At 43.7% G+C, this 17,751-nt stretch overlaps 1 protein-coding gene across 5 annotated transcripts in view; it reads right to left on the bottom strand.

The window, feature by feature from the left end:
- Positions 1-17,751, bottom strand: part of UST (uronyl 2-sulfotransferase) — a 219,137-nt gene that overhangs the window by 47,788 nt on the left and 153,598 nt on the right. For 3 of the 5 annotated variants that reach the window (XM_051811233.1, XM_051811231.1, XM_051811235.1), the window contains exon 9: positions 12,003-12,062. The exons of the other annotated variants lie outside the window; for them this stretch is intronic. In XM_051811233.1, the coding sequence (XP_051667193.1) occupies positions 12,003-12,062 (60 nt within the window). The remainder of the gene's footprint in view (positions 1-12,002; positions 12,063-17,751) is intronic. 5 annotated transcript variants of the gene reach the window in all.

Genomic DNA, 17,751 nt, shown 5'->3' with positions numbered 1-17,751 from the left:
TCAGTCATCTTCTTGTTCCAAGGTAGGTGCAGAGGTCATCATATTTTCCTAGCACTGATTTTCATAAGGAAAGGACTTTATAGAAACTGCATGCAATTGTCTTAAAAACTGATGCTACCAACACCTGCCATTCATATTTATGTCTCTTTTTAATATCTCTTTACACAATGCTGATACAGCACAATCTCTATTCTACAATATCCTTCCAAAAAGCTAAACTTTGCCAAGAAATTTCACACAACCACATGTAGAAATAATCAGATAAATCTCCAGCAGAAAGGGATGAACTTTTCTGTGCACTTTTTTGGTGGCTTGAAAGGTTTTCTCTGTCCTTTATGCCCACAGGTATGCCAGCACCTTATGAAGAGAGATGGAAATTCTCAACGTGTTTGTTGCCCATGGGCTCACTCTGACGCATGAAGCATGCCCAAGCCTCTGACCACTGCAAGTCCTTGAAGTGAATGACAGCTTTAACTGCCTGGGAATGCACTGAATTTCTCTGCACTGATCAATTACATCCCACTTGCTGTGAATGACCAACCTCCTAAGCCATAAGTTGCAGGACTGCACTGTTTTCCTGCAAGGGTCAATACTGCTTCTTTTTTCCAATCCAGATTCCAAACCTCAACTCCTACCCTACACTTATAGCAACCTAAATATCAGGACTGACAAGAGTGTTAGTTTTAAATTCAAATGTAAGATAACCCATACTTGAGCTACAGTGATACTAGCAGCTTATTAATGGTACATGGATGAGAGCCATTCAATGCAAGCAAGTAATTTTCCTCCTTCTTCCTAATAAAGCAGTTTTAACATGTTCTTCTGGTAGGTATTTTTTGAAGATGAGACTTAAAAAACCCCCATAGCTATTTGGATCATCTGACTCTGTGCATGTGAGTTATGTGATTCCCCTTTCCTGCTCCTGACAACAGGATCTCTTTTGCTTGTTACCCTCACTTTGTTGCCACACATACTTCTATGTAGCTTTTCGATATCAACTATGGAAACCATGCCAGCTTCTCCAAAGTAGGTTTTGTTGGTAGCTTGTCACAATTCAGTGGTGACATGAAACTCAGTTTCATTCCTGCATTTTGGAGCAAGTTAAAACGCTATGTGATATTTAAGGACCCCTTGTCCTATTACTCATAGCTGTTTGCTATTGTACTTTGGCAGCTTCTTTGGAAACCAGCAAAAAAGAGTTGTTTCTGTAGAAGACCTGAAGTCATGAGTCCTGCTGTGCCATAGAGGAAGGTGCTGTTGGGCCTTGCCATATCCTGGTGAATCTGATACTTGCTAGGAGCTTTGGCTTTCTGGCTGCTGCATGCATCTGTGCCTTTTCTTCCATTCCATTTCCCCCTGTGTTTCTGGCCCGTATTCAGATTCCCTCTTACATTGCCTTTGTCCGAGATCGTTTTTTAAGCAGCACCCGGTGACCCAGGTCCCCAGCTGGCTTTATGGTCTGTAAAGAGGCTGGTGTGACAGCTTTATACCTCGTGGTATAGAGGTATAGAGTGGTAGTTGTTTCTCTATCCCATCTTCAAAATCCAAGCAATCCTGCTTGCCTCTCTCTTTCTTGTGGTCCCATATCTCCACCTCAGGCATATCATGCTGCTTCCACGTTGCTCTCTTGCTCATGGCCTCCAGAAGGACTGGCAGAAGAAGGGGGCAGCAGAAGAGCACTGCAGGGTGTGCTCCCCGGCAAACAAGAGAGCTGATCCCATGGGACATTCCTTCCACCAAATGGATTAGATGACCAGAAAGGGAAAAAAAATCTGTTTTAAACCTGCACCCCACAGAGACAGAGCCACTAACTGTCCAGGTCCTCCCTCCGGTCATTCCTGCGGGCCTGGAGACAGGCTGCCACATAGAGAAGTTGGAGATAGAGGCTAATGGAGATGGAAAATCAAAGCCCTCTCCTACTGCTCAGGAAATAAACTCCATTTATCCCAGAGGCCATGAAATATGTGCCTTTCAAAGACAGACACTGGTAACACATTCCTACCTAAGTCAGGGACCACAACACATCTTTCTGATAAATTCAGTATATTGTCTCAGCTTGTGCTTCAAAAGGACTTTGAGGTCTCAGATGCTGGCAAGCTACTTTTTAGCACTCAGTGCCACTGCTGCTTAGTATGGTGGGAGAGATGAGTGGCTGTTCTACTCAGATCATACCTCACTATGGCATTTCCTTAGCCGTGTCAGAAAAAATTACAAGCAAAACAAAACACCTTTCAGCGCAAATTCCTTTTGTTAACAGGTAACCATATTTCCCATAATGTCTGAGCAAGAGACAGTCACTGCCACAACTGCTTGGGTGGGGCTGCTGGGATCTGGAAGGATGAAATCATCACACATCCCACCACCCCACTCTCTTTGAGACATTTCTGACTAGGCTCATGTGATGTGGTTGCCTCCAATTAGGAGGGACTGGGATCAGTGATTCAGAAGGTCACTTCCAGTCCTGCAGCCCTTAAATAGTATGGAAAGAGTTAGTCTGAGGTTCTAGTAGAAGGCAACAGTAATTGTTAAAAATGGCTCAGGGCCTGGAAGTGTGTGACTAGGGCAGGAGAGGGGAGACTGTGGTCCCAGCTGTTGCTTAACTGAAATCATTAGTCTTTAATACTGCTGTCCTTTATGATCTGAGGAAGTTTGTCCCCTGGGAGCAATGTCTCTTCCAAGCCTCTGTAAGTCCATGTGCTCTATGTGTATCATTGACTCATGTTGGCTACTGGCAGTCAGTCTGGGTCAGCACAATATGCAGACTGACAGAGTGATTTAGTGTCATTACAACTGGCCAGTAACCAGAATTGTATCAGTTGCTCCTAGGTCAAGATAGATGTACTTGTGACGTATGTAATTTTCCCTTTCCTGCACTCTCATTCTGTCCTGGGAACATGTCCTTGTAGGATGCAATAGGCACTGTTGCACCTTCTGGTCCAGCCATCTGCAGGGTAGTTAGAGACTCGGGAGTATGCTTGTATAATGTAGCTAACTGGTTGGGAAGGCTGCTTTAGGAGCCTTTGCTCCTTCAAAAACCACAAAAGCCAAGCAGTCTAATTGACTACCACAAAATAAACCCCTTCCTTTCCCACATGCATAGTCAATATTAAATAACATCCTCTTGTCCAAACTGGGACAGATTCCTGCTCACCTTGGGCACATAAAGCCTGGAAGGAACTTTCTTGCACAGGATATTAGACCATAAATATTTATGCTGAAATATGTTTATATGGATGTTTATATTCACACGTAATTATGCAGCAGTGAGGCATTTTACAGGCTTGTCCTCTCCCTGTCTTCAACAAAGATTGCCTTTAATGTCCCAGTGATGTACCAGCTCAATGTTTACATCCCTCTTTATTGTGAAAGCAATTGTGATGTCTGACAGCAGTATTTCCTGTCTGTTATATGCAACACCATCAACTTATTTTCATTTCCTTGAAGAAGAAACCTACATTTGTGCTCTCTGAAGGCAAAAAAAATTATTCCTGAGGAGTAATTTCTGGGCATGATATGATGCCAGTCTTGAGCCCTGATGCAGAAAATTGTTGTTCTGTAAGTTATTACTGCAAGTTCCTCCTTTAGCCTGCAGCTGCGAGTGCACGTACTAATAACTCAGCAGAATAATACATGTGGTAAGATATTCAGCTTTACCCATGCATTCTTTCTCCTCTGTTTTTGCAGAGTTCCCCTTCTTCTTACAGTTAAGCCTGGACATATTTTTCTATTTTAAATTTTCCAATGATTTGTACAAGAGAGTATTAAATTGCTAAAGGGCATATTAAGTATTACTGCTCTGTTAAACTTGAATGAAGCAATGCAAGTCTGGAACGCATTTAATAAATCTGCAGCCTGATAAGCAAACTTTCTTTGCCGAATCTGACATTCCTTTGCACTAATCACCTATGTGAAAGAGCTGCTTCTAATTCTTTTACTCTTTTAACTTTCTCACCCCAAGACTAAAACCAGCTGCAGGCTTCCCCTTCTCTTGGCATCGTATTATTTAAAAACCTTTCCACAGCCTTCAGAGGAAGGTGTGCGGGAGCTGGGCACTGTATAGGCTGCAGATCTATCCACATTGCCTTGCTGGAGCACCCCTTGCTTACATTTTTCCAGCTTTTTTTTTTTTAATAAGTTGGACAATGAGCACATAGCATGCTCAGCTTTGAGGAGGGCTCACAGTGAGTATGTGGAAGCTGTATCAAGCAGTGGTATTCACTGACCAAGGTGTCAGTGAATGCAGGAAGAAGAGATCAAATCAAGCTACCTAAAATTGCCTGGGAAAGCTCAGAGATTTAAGACTGATTTTTATTTATTTAACCTATTTTTTTTAAATTGTTCTTTCACTTGAAAAGCCCATAGGTCATTTCCAGGGTGATTCACCTCCTTTATGTCACTCACAGGAGGAGTGGCCATTGGATTAGGCTCCATGAGGAAAAAGCTTGTGAAATGTGAGACCATTACAGTGGCTATGTAAGGTGGCAAATCAGTTTTGATTGATGACAACTCTTCCAGAAGGCTTTGTTTTGCATTTCATTTTCTTCTGGTAGTGTATCCCCCACCATGTCTGTCCTTCTCATTCACTGTACCTTCTTGCCTCACAGAGCTGTTCTGGCCTGTCTGCTGCATGCTACACTTCTGTTTAGCATATTAAATGAATTGTCAGAAAGATTATGAAACCTGCTTCAACAGAGATTTCACCTCTTGTGAGAAGCCTGTAGAAACTCTCAGACCTGTTGATAAAACAGCAGAGAAAATCTCCAGGTCTCTATGATGAAAGCTTCTGTTTTCTTGTATCATGTGATAAATAGCCTTATTAAAGTCAACACTTCTTGCCCATGATAGCCTTTTGCACAGTCCTAAACCCTTGATCCTCAGCTGGAGAGCAAGGCTGAAAACAGCAGAGCATATACACAGCTACCCCACTGCTGTGCTCCTGGAAGAGCTCCTGATAATTATTTTATTCTTAGAGCAGTCCCTGTGGTGAGTCAGTGAGATGAAAAATTCTCTGATTCGATTTAATTCCTCTATTTAATGTCCCCCTTTGCAACGTCTCATAGTAGTTTCATCATAAGGGATGTGAAGAAAGACAATAAAACATGTGAGCACTACTTTTGTGGCCCTCCAGCCAACAGTGCTTCACAAAACAGAAGAGCTTTTCTTTGTGGAAGTCTGTCTGCTAGAGGATGCTCAAATGACTGATACTGAGGGGCTGGCAAACTCAAGGGGAGTTTCTCAAGTCCCTTGACAGCCTCATCACAACAGCAAAAATCATGGTTGTTGCCTGGACCCCAGGCTATCCCTGTGGTGCAGCACAGTGCAGTTGTATCTGCAAGGGCTCCCAGTTCCTTCTCACCGGGCTGTTAGCAGAATGATGTATGTAAAAAAGCCCATTTCTCACTGCTTATCCATGTGACAATCAATCCAGTCTGTCCCATTATGTGCCACTGTACCCCATTACCACCTGGGCACTCAACCTCATGCCCAGGAAGACCTGGGGAACAAAGAGGAGGGTGAACAGGCAGAGAAGATAATGGGATGTCTGCCAGGTAGCAGGAGGATAGGACACAACCTCTTATTCAGGAGAAGAGAAGGGCAAATGGTGACTAAAATGGTAGATACAGGATTGATGGTTGAGTCCTAGAGCTTAGTGTGTCCTTCTCCTTTAACGTGAATGTACAGTAAAGGGTACCCATGCCGCGTGCCAGACTGGCAGGACAGAAAAGGAAAGCCAGGGCAAATACTGTATTGACAGCGGGACCACAAGGCTCCTCATGCTTTTCTGATGACACGTTTCAACCCAGATCAAGCTTTTTAGGAGTGAGCTGCCTCATGTGTCACAACCGTCAAATCCTTGGCCTCTGCACTGAGACTACCAATGAGAATGCCAGCTATGATGGTGGGTTTATTTTCACTGGACTGAATGGACTTCCCTCTCATTCCACAGAGAGCACGAGACAGCTGTAAGTTAGCAACAGCTTTTCCTTGGAGAGGGGCCCAAGGCATAAGATTTAAACCACCTAATCTCTCTCTATGCCCATGTCCCGGGATCTATGTTCTGTCCAGACCAAAATAGCAAACAAGGAACCATGGGTGAGTTCACCTAATGAAAACTGCACATACTCCATGAGGTGTTGCTGAAGAGAGGTAATGGGAAGGGGAGTAAATATGGGAGAAAGCTCCTGTTTGAAGTGAAGGAAGAGACCCAGGCTCCCCTTCCTGAAGTGAAGGCTGGATATGTCACATGCTTCTAAATGTGCCCAGCAAAGCTGGGATTATAATAGCGAATGATCTCTCAAGAGAGCAGTAAGGTTCAGTCTATTCATCTTTTCTGGGCTTTGATGTCACCAGAAGAAAGGTACCATCTGTGCGGAAGTTTAATTTGTTCTTCCCACTGCCAAAAGTAAACGAGAATATGGTTTTGTAGGTTTGATGTTTGTTCATCAAAGGTTGTTACAGCCCCAGCCTGGAAAGGACTTTTCATAGCCTTGGTTTCTTTGGTTGGTTCTTGAAAGCAAGCTGTATATTATCATTTCAATACTCAGTAAGGAGCTTCATCCCTCTTCCTCTCTCCTCTAGCGTGCCTGACTTTTGCTCTGATCTCCAGAGACGTGGCCACTCCCTGGTTTTTCTCTTTTAATATCCCGCCACATCTCACACCATCTCCCACCCGTAATCTTTAGCATTTCTCGGTGCCTGAGTGCTCGCTGCCAGCCAGAACTGTTCGTTCAAGCAGCCCCGGCTTCATCTCGTCTCTCTCGGGCAGGTCCCTTCCCCTTCGCCCCGGCCAGTCCTCCTCCCCACCGCTGCTGCCCCGCAAGTACCCGCGGCCCGGCAGATGCCGCCGGGCGGGAGCGAAGCCGGGGCGCTGCCGCCAGCGGGGCCCGAGTGCAGTCCCGGAGCCGGGCCCGACTGCGACCTTCGGGGGCTGTTTCGTGGCTGGGAGACACCCCCGGCGCTGCTCCATCTGCCCGGGCCCGGGCGGCGTGGGGGGCTCGGCGGGTGGGTTTGGCCGCGGCCGCGGCTCCCTCTAGTGCCCGCTCGGCACCGGGCAGCGCCCGAGCCCGGTGGGAGCGGCATCGCCCCCCGGGCAGGTCCTCCGAGCCGGCTGTGGCTCAGGGGGCAGCGGACACCGCGCGTCTCTGCGCGGAGAGCGTGGTTGGAGTTATCCACTCTTTCCTCCAAGGCAGTAATTCCGGGGAAAAAAAAGCAGTCCATCTCAGAAACTCTGGGGGAAAGGAAGACCTTCACCGCTTGCATGAAGGATCATTTGTTCGCTTTCCCCTGCTTCTCATTATAAAAGTTATTTTTCCCAAAACAGGATGTTGGGCCAGGGGAGGTAATATAAACAGATGCATTCTTTGAAAGCCTGTGGTGCATTTTTGTGGAGCACAGGCTCTGCATTGGAAATGCGGAGACCCATGAGGTGTGGGAACAAGGCAACACAGCAGTAGGAGGAAAAACCCTTCCTCTGAAAAGTGAGTCAGCTCAGAGCCCCCTTTGACTTTGCTGAGAAGCTGAGGTCACAAAGTTGAGATTGAAAGGTGAAGAAAACCTTTAAAAAAAGCTGATATTGGCAGCTTGATAGAAGAAAGCTTGAAACAATATTATAGGCAGCCTTGCTTCCTTTTAAAAATGTGCAGCATTTTGCACCAGCATGGACATTTGCTGACCAGAACCAAAAGGAACAAAGGATCCCGTCCCTAATTATCTCCCTCAGTTTGGTTCCAGCACCTGAAAGCCAGTGGCTTCCAGGGTTATTGAGCAGTTTAACCTGGTTCCATCACTACATCTGGATCCAGGCTGAATATTTTTCCCATTGCTGTGTGCTCCTGTCTTTTATCAGGTGTGGACTTTTCACAAAGTGTGCCCTCAGCATCAGGGGCAGGAAGAGTGGAGCCAGAGAGACTGTGAGTGGTCTTTCTGTCAGCTCCCTTATGGATATCCAGCTGCTTGAAACCTACATCAGGAGTGGCTTTCCTCACTCCACTTATACAGGGTTCTTCTGCTCCTTACACCCTCCCATGCACTTCACCTCTTTTCTGGTTTCTCTGCTCTGGTCTCTAAACTTTTTAAAAACTTTTTAGAAGCAAAACTCTTCTCTCTTTTGTTCCTAAAACCCCTGTGGACCTCCAGAGGGCCACAGTTAGTGTTTTAAAGCTATACACATATACTTGCTTATGTTGCTATACAGTGAACAAACCAAACACATGCTGACTGCCTAACTGCAGTGCTATGGTGGGAGCCTGCCATTTCTGTGTGTGCCAGCCTGGTTTGGCTCCGCTTGGCTGCTTCAGATTGTGGTTCCCTTTAGGGCGGCACCTTCACATAGGCTCCGTTGGCCCTGAACAAAATAATAACCATTTAGGCAGTCTCCAAGCCTAAAGTCCCAACAGCTAATGCAGTGCTTTCCCAAGAATGAGCTACCGAGTCCCGGTGCAAGGTTCAGGGCTTGTCCACACCATTTCTCTATCAGATCTCCTCTACAGCAATGCAAATGGGAATGATGAGTAAGGGAGTAATTCTTCTTTTGACTCACTGGACTTAAGCAAACTGCTTTTGGAGGGACTGGTTGGAAAAAACAATGGATACTTGGGTTTGGTTTGGCTTACTAATTTTTTCTAAAAAATTCATCTAAACCGAAATGACTGGCATGCACTGGAGAGGAAGGAAGAAGGGAAAGCTAGCTGTTCCTAGGCATGGAGCACTGCAGTCTAGGCCTCCTCAGCAAGAGGCTCCTGCAGTTTAACCTGCACTCATCCCCATCTTGCATAAGGCTTCCTCTGCATGCCAAACATTTTTTTTCAGCATTTTCTGTTTCAACTGAACATTAACACCATGAGGTAAACATAATATTATTATCAATACTATTTGTAATTATTATTACTATTTGATCTTAAATATTGCTGGTAAGAGGAGTCTTCAAGGATATGACATGTCACTGCTGGCTTCACAGTATATAAGGGCTGGCCAAAACCTGAAGGGCTATTTTGAGGAAGGTAGGGATTACCTGTTGTGTTTCAACAAACTTTTGTCAGCTCACTATCTGGCAGGAAAGCGAAGAAGATTTTCCCATGGAAAATTTCCCCAGGGAAATTCTCAGGACCTCCTTTTTATTTCCAGAGGAAGACAAATTAGTCCAAAGTCCCCAAGTGTTTTAGAGAGTTGCATTCAGTTGCATTTCCAATGGTGTCCGGGCTCCTTTCTGAGTCTGGGACTGACACAGAAGGAGGGAGGCTGAAGTGTCAGGGGCACTCTGAGCAGTTGCACCTCGGCTGGATTGTGAGGTGTATGGGGCATTTGCCAGTGGGATCAGTGGGAGGCAAAGGAGCACAACTCCTGTTTGCAGAGACTGCACATAAATAAGGCAAACAGTGCAGGCATTTGGGTTTGCAAAGTCTGGCTCCACCACAGCTATTGTGATCCCCGTTATTCAGGAATTCTACAAAACCGTACCAACTCTCATAAAAGTTTTGCAGAGTAGATAAATACTACACTCTAGCATTCGCGGTGAGGGGAAAGGAAAGCTTTATGCAATTAGGCTGGGCCACACAGCGATTCGGCAGCAAGCTGGGCTGCCAGCTGTGCTGGGCTCCAAGGCATCCATGCCTGCGACAGCACCGGCACGGCCGCTGTAGCCTGGGCGGAACCTGAGGGGGGCCAGGGAGGGGGCACTGCTGGACCACATCCAATTTTTAAGGAAAGAAAGGATCTGACCTGCCTTATGTTAGCAGGAGCAGCAGCTTTCTGAAAAGATGCTGACCTGCAGCTAGATGTATTTTCCTTGGATTGCTCCAGTAAGCTTTGCTATCTGTTTCGCACTTTTACATCTATTTTGCAGAGAAGTTAGAAGCTCTCAACTTTGGTCAGAGCTGTTCTTGGCCAAGGTTTTGCCAATGCCTCTGTTCTCTTTCCTGTAGTGAGAATATAGAAATGGGCTGGGTCTCATCTTGTCTTCCTTGCTGGAGCTGGCTGTCATGGTGCTCTTCCCTACAAAAGACGAAAACGCTTTAGGCTCCTTTGGTTTGGCCAGTACATGCCCATGAGTGTTCAGAGTAAGTTTGGGAAGAAGCCCCTTCCCTTGGGCTAAAAAGAGGACATTCTCTTTTCTTTCCGAGAAGTAAAAAGCTTTTTTCCTTTAACTCAGCAGATATTGTTTTGGAAAATCAGAGCTGACTGCATGCTAATTCCATCTTCTTCTCCCAGTTTTGGAGTGATAAGACATGTGTGATGCTGCTTGACACTGTGATATTTATAAGACAAAGTAGAGGTCAAATTTGCTGAACGTTTTCCAAATTCCACTGAGGTTTATCACAAAGAGCCCCATGCACAGACACAAGTGGCGTGACTGACAAGGGCTGGATTGTGGAGCACTCGAAAGCTTAGTTTCCAGCTAGTGCTGATGGGCCAAATCATGTTCTTTGGGGCAAAACCTCCTGGAAAGCTACAATTATGCAGAGACTCCAGGGAGTTTTCACAGCAAAGTTTCTAACAAGAAACCCCATTGTGAGGAGCTGGGTTTTCATGCCTTAAGAAGCAGCACTGTCCTCTTTCAGCATTGTCCTGCCTTGTTCTTGTGAGAAACAGCTCAGAACTAAGCTGCTGTGGGGCAGGCAGGAGCCTGCTGCCCTCCCTCCCCTGCACCCTGACACCTCCCCTGGATCTCTGCAGCCTCTTTGGAAGAGAGGTGCTGCTGGGCTTTCCTTGCCAGCTTACTGTCCCAAGAAGTGCAGTAAGGAAGGTTTTTTCCCACAGCAAGTGCTGACAGGACTAGCACAAACTTGTCCAAGGGAGATTTGGCAGAAATGCCCATCAGCTAGCTACAATTGAGGAACCAGCTCTGTTTCCCTCACCCCATTCAGACACCAGCCTCCGGGCCTGCTGCTGACACTCAGTGTCTCTTCTCATATCGGAGGACTGATACTACGGAGACTTCTTTGCACCCTGATGGGCTCACCTGCCAGTGCATTTCAGCCTCCCGGCTCCAAGCCAGAGGGGACGGATTTGGCATTGCTAAGCCTCAGTTATTTCAACGGAGACAGGCCAGGACTCGCCCTAATACTCAGAGCAGAAACTAGATCTGGAGCAGGAACGAAGCTGACACCTGCAAGGTGGGCTCAAAATCAAGAGCCTTCCGCCAGCATCAAAGTTTAGAACTAGGTTCAACAGCTCATGCTCTTCCACAGACACTTGGACAGAGGATTATATCCACATTTACTCAGTCTTCCTTAAAATGCTCCCCAGAAGACATGGGCAAAAGCTTTAATGATGTGTACTGCCCAGGTAAGGAAAGGAAAGAGAGAAGATGAGAGTAAAGCACCGTATCTCTCAGCTGAGAGGCATATGCCCCTATCTGGTAGCTGGAGAAGCTATCAGAAATTTGAGTTTGTCGGTACACCAGACAAAACTGACTACTCAGTGAAGTGAGAACTGTCTTTTCACTCTGTGTTGGTGTTGGTTGCTGAACATTAAGGCATCGCATCATGTTCCCAGTTTTTAAGCACCGTGGAAAACCAAAGGAAAACACAACTTAAACTACGTATGTGAACACAGGTCTGATGACTTTTCAGGTAGGCTACAAGCACCATATATTGAAGGAGAAAATGTGTCCATATTCTTGTGAATGGCTAAATTTACAAGATGTGACTTCAGCCACCCTCCTATCTGCTTATCTGCTCTTACTACTACAGGAACACCTTTCCCAAACATAAAGCCACCTTACAGCCACGCCATTTCTGCAGGTGTTTATCATGCAGCTGAACAAATAAAACTTGGAATTAATCTTTATCCTAAAAGGACATAAATGGTCTGATGAAGGGCTAAAAAGTTATTCATATTTAGGCAGTTAACTGAAAGGTTTTCAGAGTTTTAAGGAAACAACTCCATGTAACTAAAATCCAATCTTAGAGCAGAAAAGAAAGTTCAAGGATTAAGACACTTGACTAAATTATCGTTGTTGCTTTTTCACAACCTTCCTGTGTGACATTTGGAATATCACTTACCCACTTGATGTATCCATTCCCAATGTATGAAATGCGGATAACAGTACTTCTTTACCTCCACTGTGGATCAAAAGGATAAAGACAGTAATCATTTTCCAAGATGCTCAGACAATATGGTTAGTGAAGAAATACCCTGCACAGACCGACCTTGAGAAATACAGCAAATATGGCCTATGGTTTGTTCAAACACAAACTAATGGAGAAAGTGAAAATGGAAAAGGCTCACAGCTCTTCTGTGAAGCATAAGTGCCTCATTGCCACTTCTTCTAGCACATTTATCCAGCATGATCTTGAGAATCTTGTCTTCTTTGGGGAATCAGAGACTAACAAGTACAGCTGATTTCCCCTCCCTGAGCTTCCCACCACACAAACGAGATAGGAGGCTCCTAGAAGAGAAATTCCTGTGTGCTGTGGGAAGCTATACCCTGGACTTTCGCTCTTGTGTCTGCTACAAACTGTAACCACCTCTGTTTCTTTCCTGCACCTAAACTGGAGACAATCATGAGATCAACACTGGAACATGCTCCCATGATCCCTGAGGTTATCAAAGTCTCCTGTAGTAAACTGGAAAACTGCAGGAATACTTTCCCTTGTGGTACAGTAACTAAATATTACTCTGCTTGTCAGCAGCACCACTGTGCCAAGGATTCATTTCACTCTGCTCGTTACTTGCACCTGGAGAGAGTTTTGCTGAAGGATCAAATCTGTGTCTTCGATCAGCTTCTGCCCATCAGATATAGGAATAGGCTGCGTGCTTATACTCTATCAGGTTTCTGAGGCGGAGTGGCAATTTGAAAGAATACTGAAAAAGTCAAAAAAACAAACAGTAACAAATCACAAATCTGAAGCAGCATTTGACTTTGTAGCATGGTCTCAAGTTTTCCAGACAAGCCAAAGCCATAGTGAGCAACCTGTGCAACACTTCTGCTAGGTACTCCATATCATGTCGTGTTTAGACCATTAATCTTAACCTTGAACAGCATTGTCTCCACTCCATGTATTCCTATTAATCTCTGTTTTTCACAGCACCAATTGCCCTGTGGTGTAGCTGAATTTTTAGCTTTTTTTTTCCCATAGTATCCAGAGAAGGAACAGAAGGATGACAAAAGTCTGCATAAAGCACACTCCTACCATGCCTGCCTGACAGCAGTGTTATTAACTTACCCTTTCACAGTCATGATGGTTAAATACAAAACCAACTCACATTCTCCCTTTACATACTCAGAAAAGGAAATCCACATGTTTATATTCAAAATCCACATTAAAATAAACCACAGGTCAAATCTCGCCATCTTATAGTGTCTGAAAGGCCAAATATGTGTTTGCAGAAAACCCTCTTCCTTCCCCATCCCGTTGTCCTCCGTAACAACCTTCCACCCCACCTCCAGATTCTTCCAATATGACAGTGTCAGACGTCGGTGCTGTGACACAATTGTTACAATGTGCTGGTGCTCCCATTACACACACCTCTACTTTCTAAAGCTTACAACTGAGATTTGAAGTTCACTGCATGCTGCAGCTTGGCATGCAATGCCATTTCTGGGCAAACCAAAGAAAACATATGACCTTGCAGGGAATTTTTTTCACCCCCAAATGGCCATTTCTCATAGATCTGCCTTTCAGCACCCTTCCCACCATACCTGTGGGCACCTAAGCAGTGCCTAACTTTGCAAAGAGTCCTCTGGGAACCCTGCAAAAGCACTTCTGGTGATTCCAACACCACTAGACAGGCACTTACAAGGCTTGGTAACATCCTCGTTTTTCCCATGGAATCTGTGTATGAAGGTCTACAAGTAGCAACGCTCAGTTGTTTACTTTGGTCTTGGCTGATGCAAACAGACTGATCAATAGCATTTTATATGTTTGCTGAACTCTTTGCAATAAAGGCCAATTCCTTAAAAATAAAACAGAAGGAATGCTGTAGTATTGTATTCTAGCTCTCAAAAATGTTGCTCTGCTGTTTTAGGCTAATGGTCTAACATCACAGATGTTCCCTTTCTTAAAATGGAGGGAAAGATCAGAGCACCATTACCCTTAACTGGAAATTAAATTATTTTTTACGAGGATGTAGAGTTTTACTCTTTGGCAGACAATGTTTTTTCATTTGATAAGAGGACCAAGGTTGGCATGCAGTGTGGTTTGATCTATTAGTCAAAAAACATACCTTTACATTAAATTTTCTTATGTCAAATATTGAAAGGAGGAAGAATTCTATGACTGGGATCCACAGATCTGTTCTCCAGCATTTAAAATTTGTGGGTTTGTGTGTGTCTTTATGATAAAATGTACCATTCTATATTGTAACATTCAATCAAATTCATCAAAGGTTCAATGATAAAGAATTGCAAAGAAACTGAAATGCTTCAAATCAGGTTCACATGCCTTCAGTTCTGCCAAGCTACTTCTCTACATACAAGTAGAGAACATTTCAGATACTTGGACTTAGCCTTGCATCACCAACACAGTTTATGTGGAAGACAAGTAAAATAAACAGAAACAAAAAAATGGCACCATTTGTCACCGTCACTTGAAACTTAAGACTAAAATTTATTTTTTCCAGATTGCTGCATTTTAACAATGGTTGATTCTTTCTTTATTGTGAAGGCACTGATGCTTCACTTACATTATAACATCACTCTGACTACTGGAGCTTTTATGCCTGGCCATCAAATACCACATCTAGTAAAAAGCAGTGTATAGGGACTAAGTTGTCTCTCCCCAGGATAAAGTTTCTTTCTACTTAGCAGCCTCAGAACACAGACAAGGTATTTCAGGGTCATGACTGCATATCCAAAGTAAGTAAAATAATTCTGACTTCACTCTCACACCTCCAGATAGTTTGAGAAACAGAATTAACCTGGGAGCAACCTGTCCCAGTCTCACTGCTAAAGTATGACTTTAGCGTACTTGATGATACACTGTGCCATCTCCAACACTGTTCTGCTGGGTGCAACTCCAGTGTCTTACCCTCAGCTGCTGTACCCAGGTAGGAAAACTAGTGCAAGCAAGTGGATTATGGCGCCAGGAAGAAATGTGCAAGTTTTATTTTTAAACATCGCTGGACTGAAAAATAGAGAGTCATATGGCTTACTGATATTTCAGAAGATAGTAGTGAATAAGTTAAAGAAGATTTCATCCCAAACATATGTTGCTTTCATTTATAGCTAAGCTAATGTACACATATATTTTCTTATTTTTATAAGTGTCCCCCCACAAAGACCTACAAGTACATGCATGGCACCTCCTACAAAACTGTCACAGGCTAAAGGCTTGCAAACAATGATTTTTTTTTTGAATAGGAAATATTCATCAGATCAAAATATAATCATTTAAATCAACTTCCTGAGCAACTTAGAATTTGGAATGTGCTGAAAAGTTTCAATAAATAAGTCAAAGATTAACCAGCTTAAAATGTACCTGTTAACAGTTATGTAAAATACATTTAATGACAGAGAAATAGGCCACAGGACCAGGAATATTAGATGCTATGTGCCAGATAAACTTAAGAAGTACCATTTAAGGAGAGGCCAGGTTGATTGTTATGAAAAATACAACAACATTAAAACCTAGCGAGTAAATCATTAAACAGGTTTTGTATTGAGAATATAAGTAGTGATGGTTGAAGATACCATTAAATAATCAGATAAAAACAGACTTTACTGTAAGCAGCAGTGAACTTCCAGGAAGGGTGAATGTGTTAAGTGACTATATTCTGTTAAAACATTGGCAAAAAAAGGATTCAAACAGAATTTCAGAAACATGAGAATACTAGTTTTCTTTCCGAAATATAACAACTCCACAGTGTGTACACTAATCATTACTCTTTCAATGTAATTTCATAGAAACCACTTAAAATATACAATGCAGCAGATTCATATTTTAGCTAATATGTTAGTTATTATCTGTGCCATTTTCAGCTTTCTTTACATGCTCCCCACAGTAGTGCATTGCTAACACCAACCTGGGATGTTAACTGTGAGAAGAGAATCTTCTTCCTAATATTTTCTGTAAGTTAGCATCTTGTCTTAACACAACTACACTTCTTTATTTTCATTCTCTGTGTGTAGGTAAAGACTGACTGGTGAAGAAGATGGACCATAATGTTTATTGGCTGTCAGCAGGCTCATGGAAGAGGAAACCCTTGGAAAGAACATTTGAGCTTATATGCTTCATCCATCACAAAATAACTTCTGCCTGTTATTGCAAACTGAAGTATGACCTTGCAGATGGCAGCCGCAGAATCAGAAGCAAAAATTGCTTTGTAGATGTTTGAGAAAGGATATGAGATAGACAGAGGTGGGTTGTCCTCATCCTGGCAAGCAGCTGCATCTCTTCATCTCTGCTTCTTTCCTGTGCTCTAAGGACAAGATTTTATTGCTATTACCCTCTGTTAGTACAGCTTCCTCTGGCAACAACAGTGCACAAGAGGCCAAGGCCTCATCAAGACCCCAAACTCCCCCCTATTCTGCTATGGAGCAGATGGCCAAGGAGCTCTGCCCAGGGCTGCCTGCAGGTCTGTCACTTCTGCACCACCAGTCCTGGCAGGCTGCCAAATAGCTGGCAAGCACGCATGTCACAGAGAACCCCACCCTGGGGACATCCACCTTAAAGACAACACATTGGAGCTATTTCTCTTTCCCCTCCCAGCTTCCATTGATCTCCTTTCTAGTGTTGGTCGATAATACTTGTAGTGATTAATAAGGGCAACTTTCACAGTGACTCTCTTAACAACCTATCGTTGAATCAGCTTTGGTTTCACAGAATGTATCTTCCTTTCTTTGTTTTATGATTCTGAAATATTTCAACTAGAGAAGCTGTGTATGTTCATATTATTAATTTTCCTTCTAGCAATGCTAAAAGCAGGAGTTTGGTGTTTGCACTGGTGGGACAGCTGCGTTCAGCTTCAGATGTGAACAACTAAATTCTGCAGTTGCAGAAATACAGGTCATGCTTAATAAGGGTTACAGATCATCTAAGTTTTTAAATTACTTTCTCTAGATATCTTTGGATTTGTGACTCATAAGAAGAAACGAAAATATACAAATACCATTCCTGAACATAAAAACCATATGCTGCACCTTCTCTTTTAGAGTCTAATAGAAATATACTCAACTACTGAAACAAAACTCTACCATTTAGGTAACCCTGCCTGGTACTTTTGATTTGTTGTTGCCATTCGCTGGCCTGGTAACTTTTCCCCCCTCTAAGAACTAGAAGGGTTTACCAAAAATATCTGGTTCCTGTAACTTGCCTTACACCCAATAGTATTGATTTGCCAGAATAGCAGCCTAGTTTCTCCTGCACAGGGTAATTTAAGATGCCATTACAAAACCCCTTTCTGAGCCTGGTATCCTTGGATGTGCACAGACAAAGCAAGGGCTCTGATCATACCACTGGGATACCAGTGTGCTTTGGATAGAAAGAGACACTCTTCCCAAATGGCTTACTGCCTGTAGCTCACATAGCTGGTAGTTAATGCCACAGTGTTATGCAATGGAGACCTGTTTCTGGACAAAGAGAGAGACAAGAATCCATAAAATTTACTTTTCAAGACTGTCTAATCTATTATTTTATGTTTTTCAGCTTCCCAAGGGACTATTGTGTATTCCAAAAGTTATTTTGTGATAGATGGTAGGTAATTCCCTCTTGAACCATGCTATAGCAAGGATGCTATAAAGCCAACGCCATATAATGAATCAAACCTGCAAAACCAGGTATCTCCCAATGGCTCCAGCATGTGGGAATGGTC

Source organism: Manacus candei, unplaced genomic scaffold (genome assembly GCF_025592945.1).
Source record: "Manacus candei isolate 608988 ecotype Guabito, Panama unplaced genomic scaffold, ASM2559294v1 h1tg000081l, whole genome shotgun sequence".
In the NCBI taxonomy this organism is placed as follows: Eukaryota; Metazoa; Chordata; class Aves; order Passeriformes; family Pipridae; genus Manacus; species Manacus candei.
The sequence above is the reverse complement of the archived record's forward strand: the minus strand, read 5'-3'. Positions and strand labels throughout refer to the sequence as shown.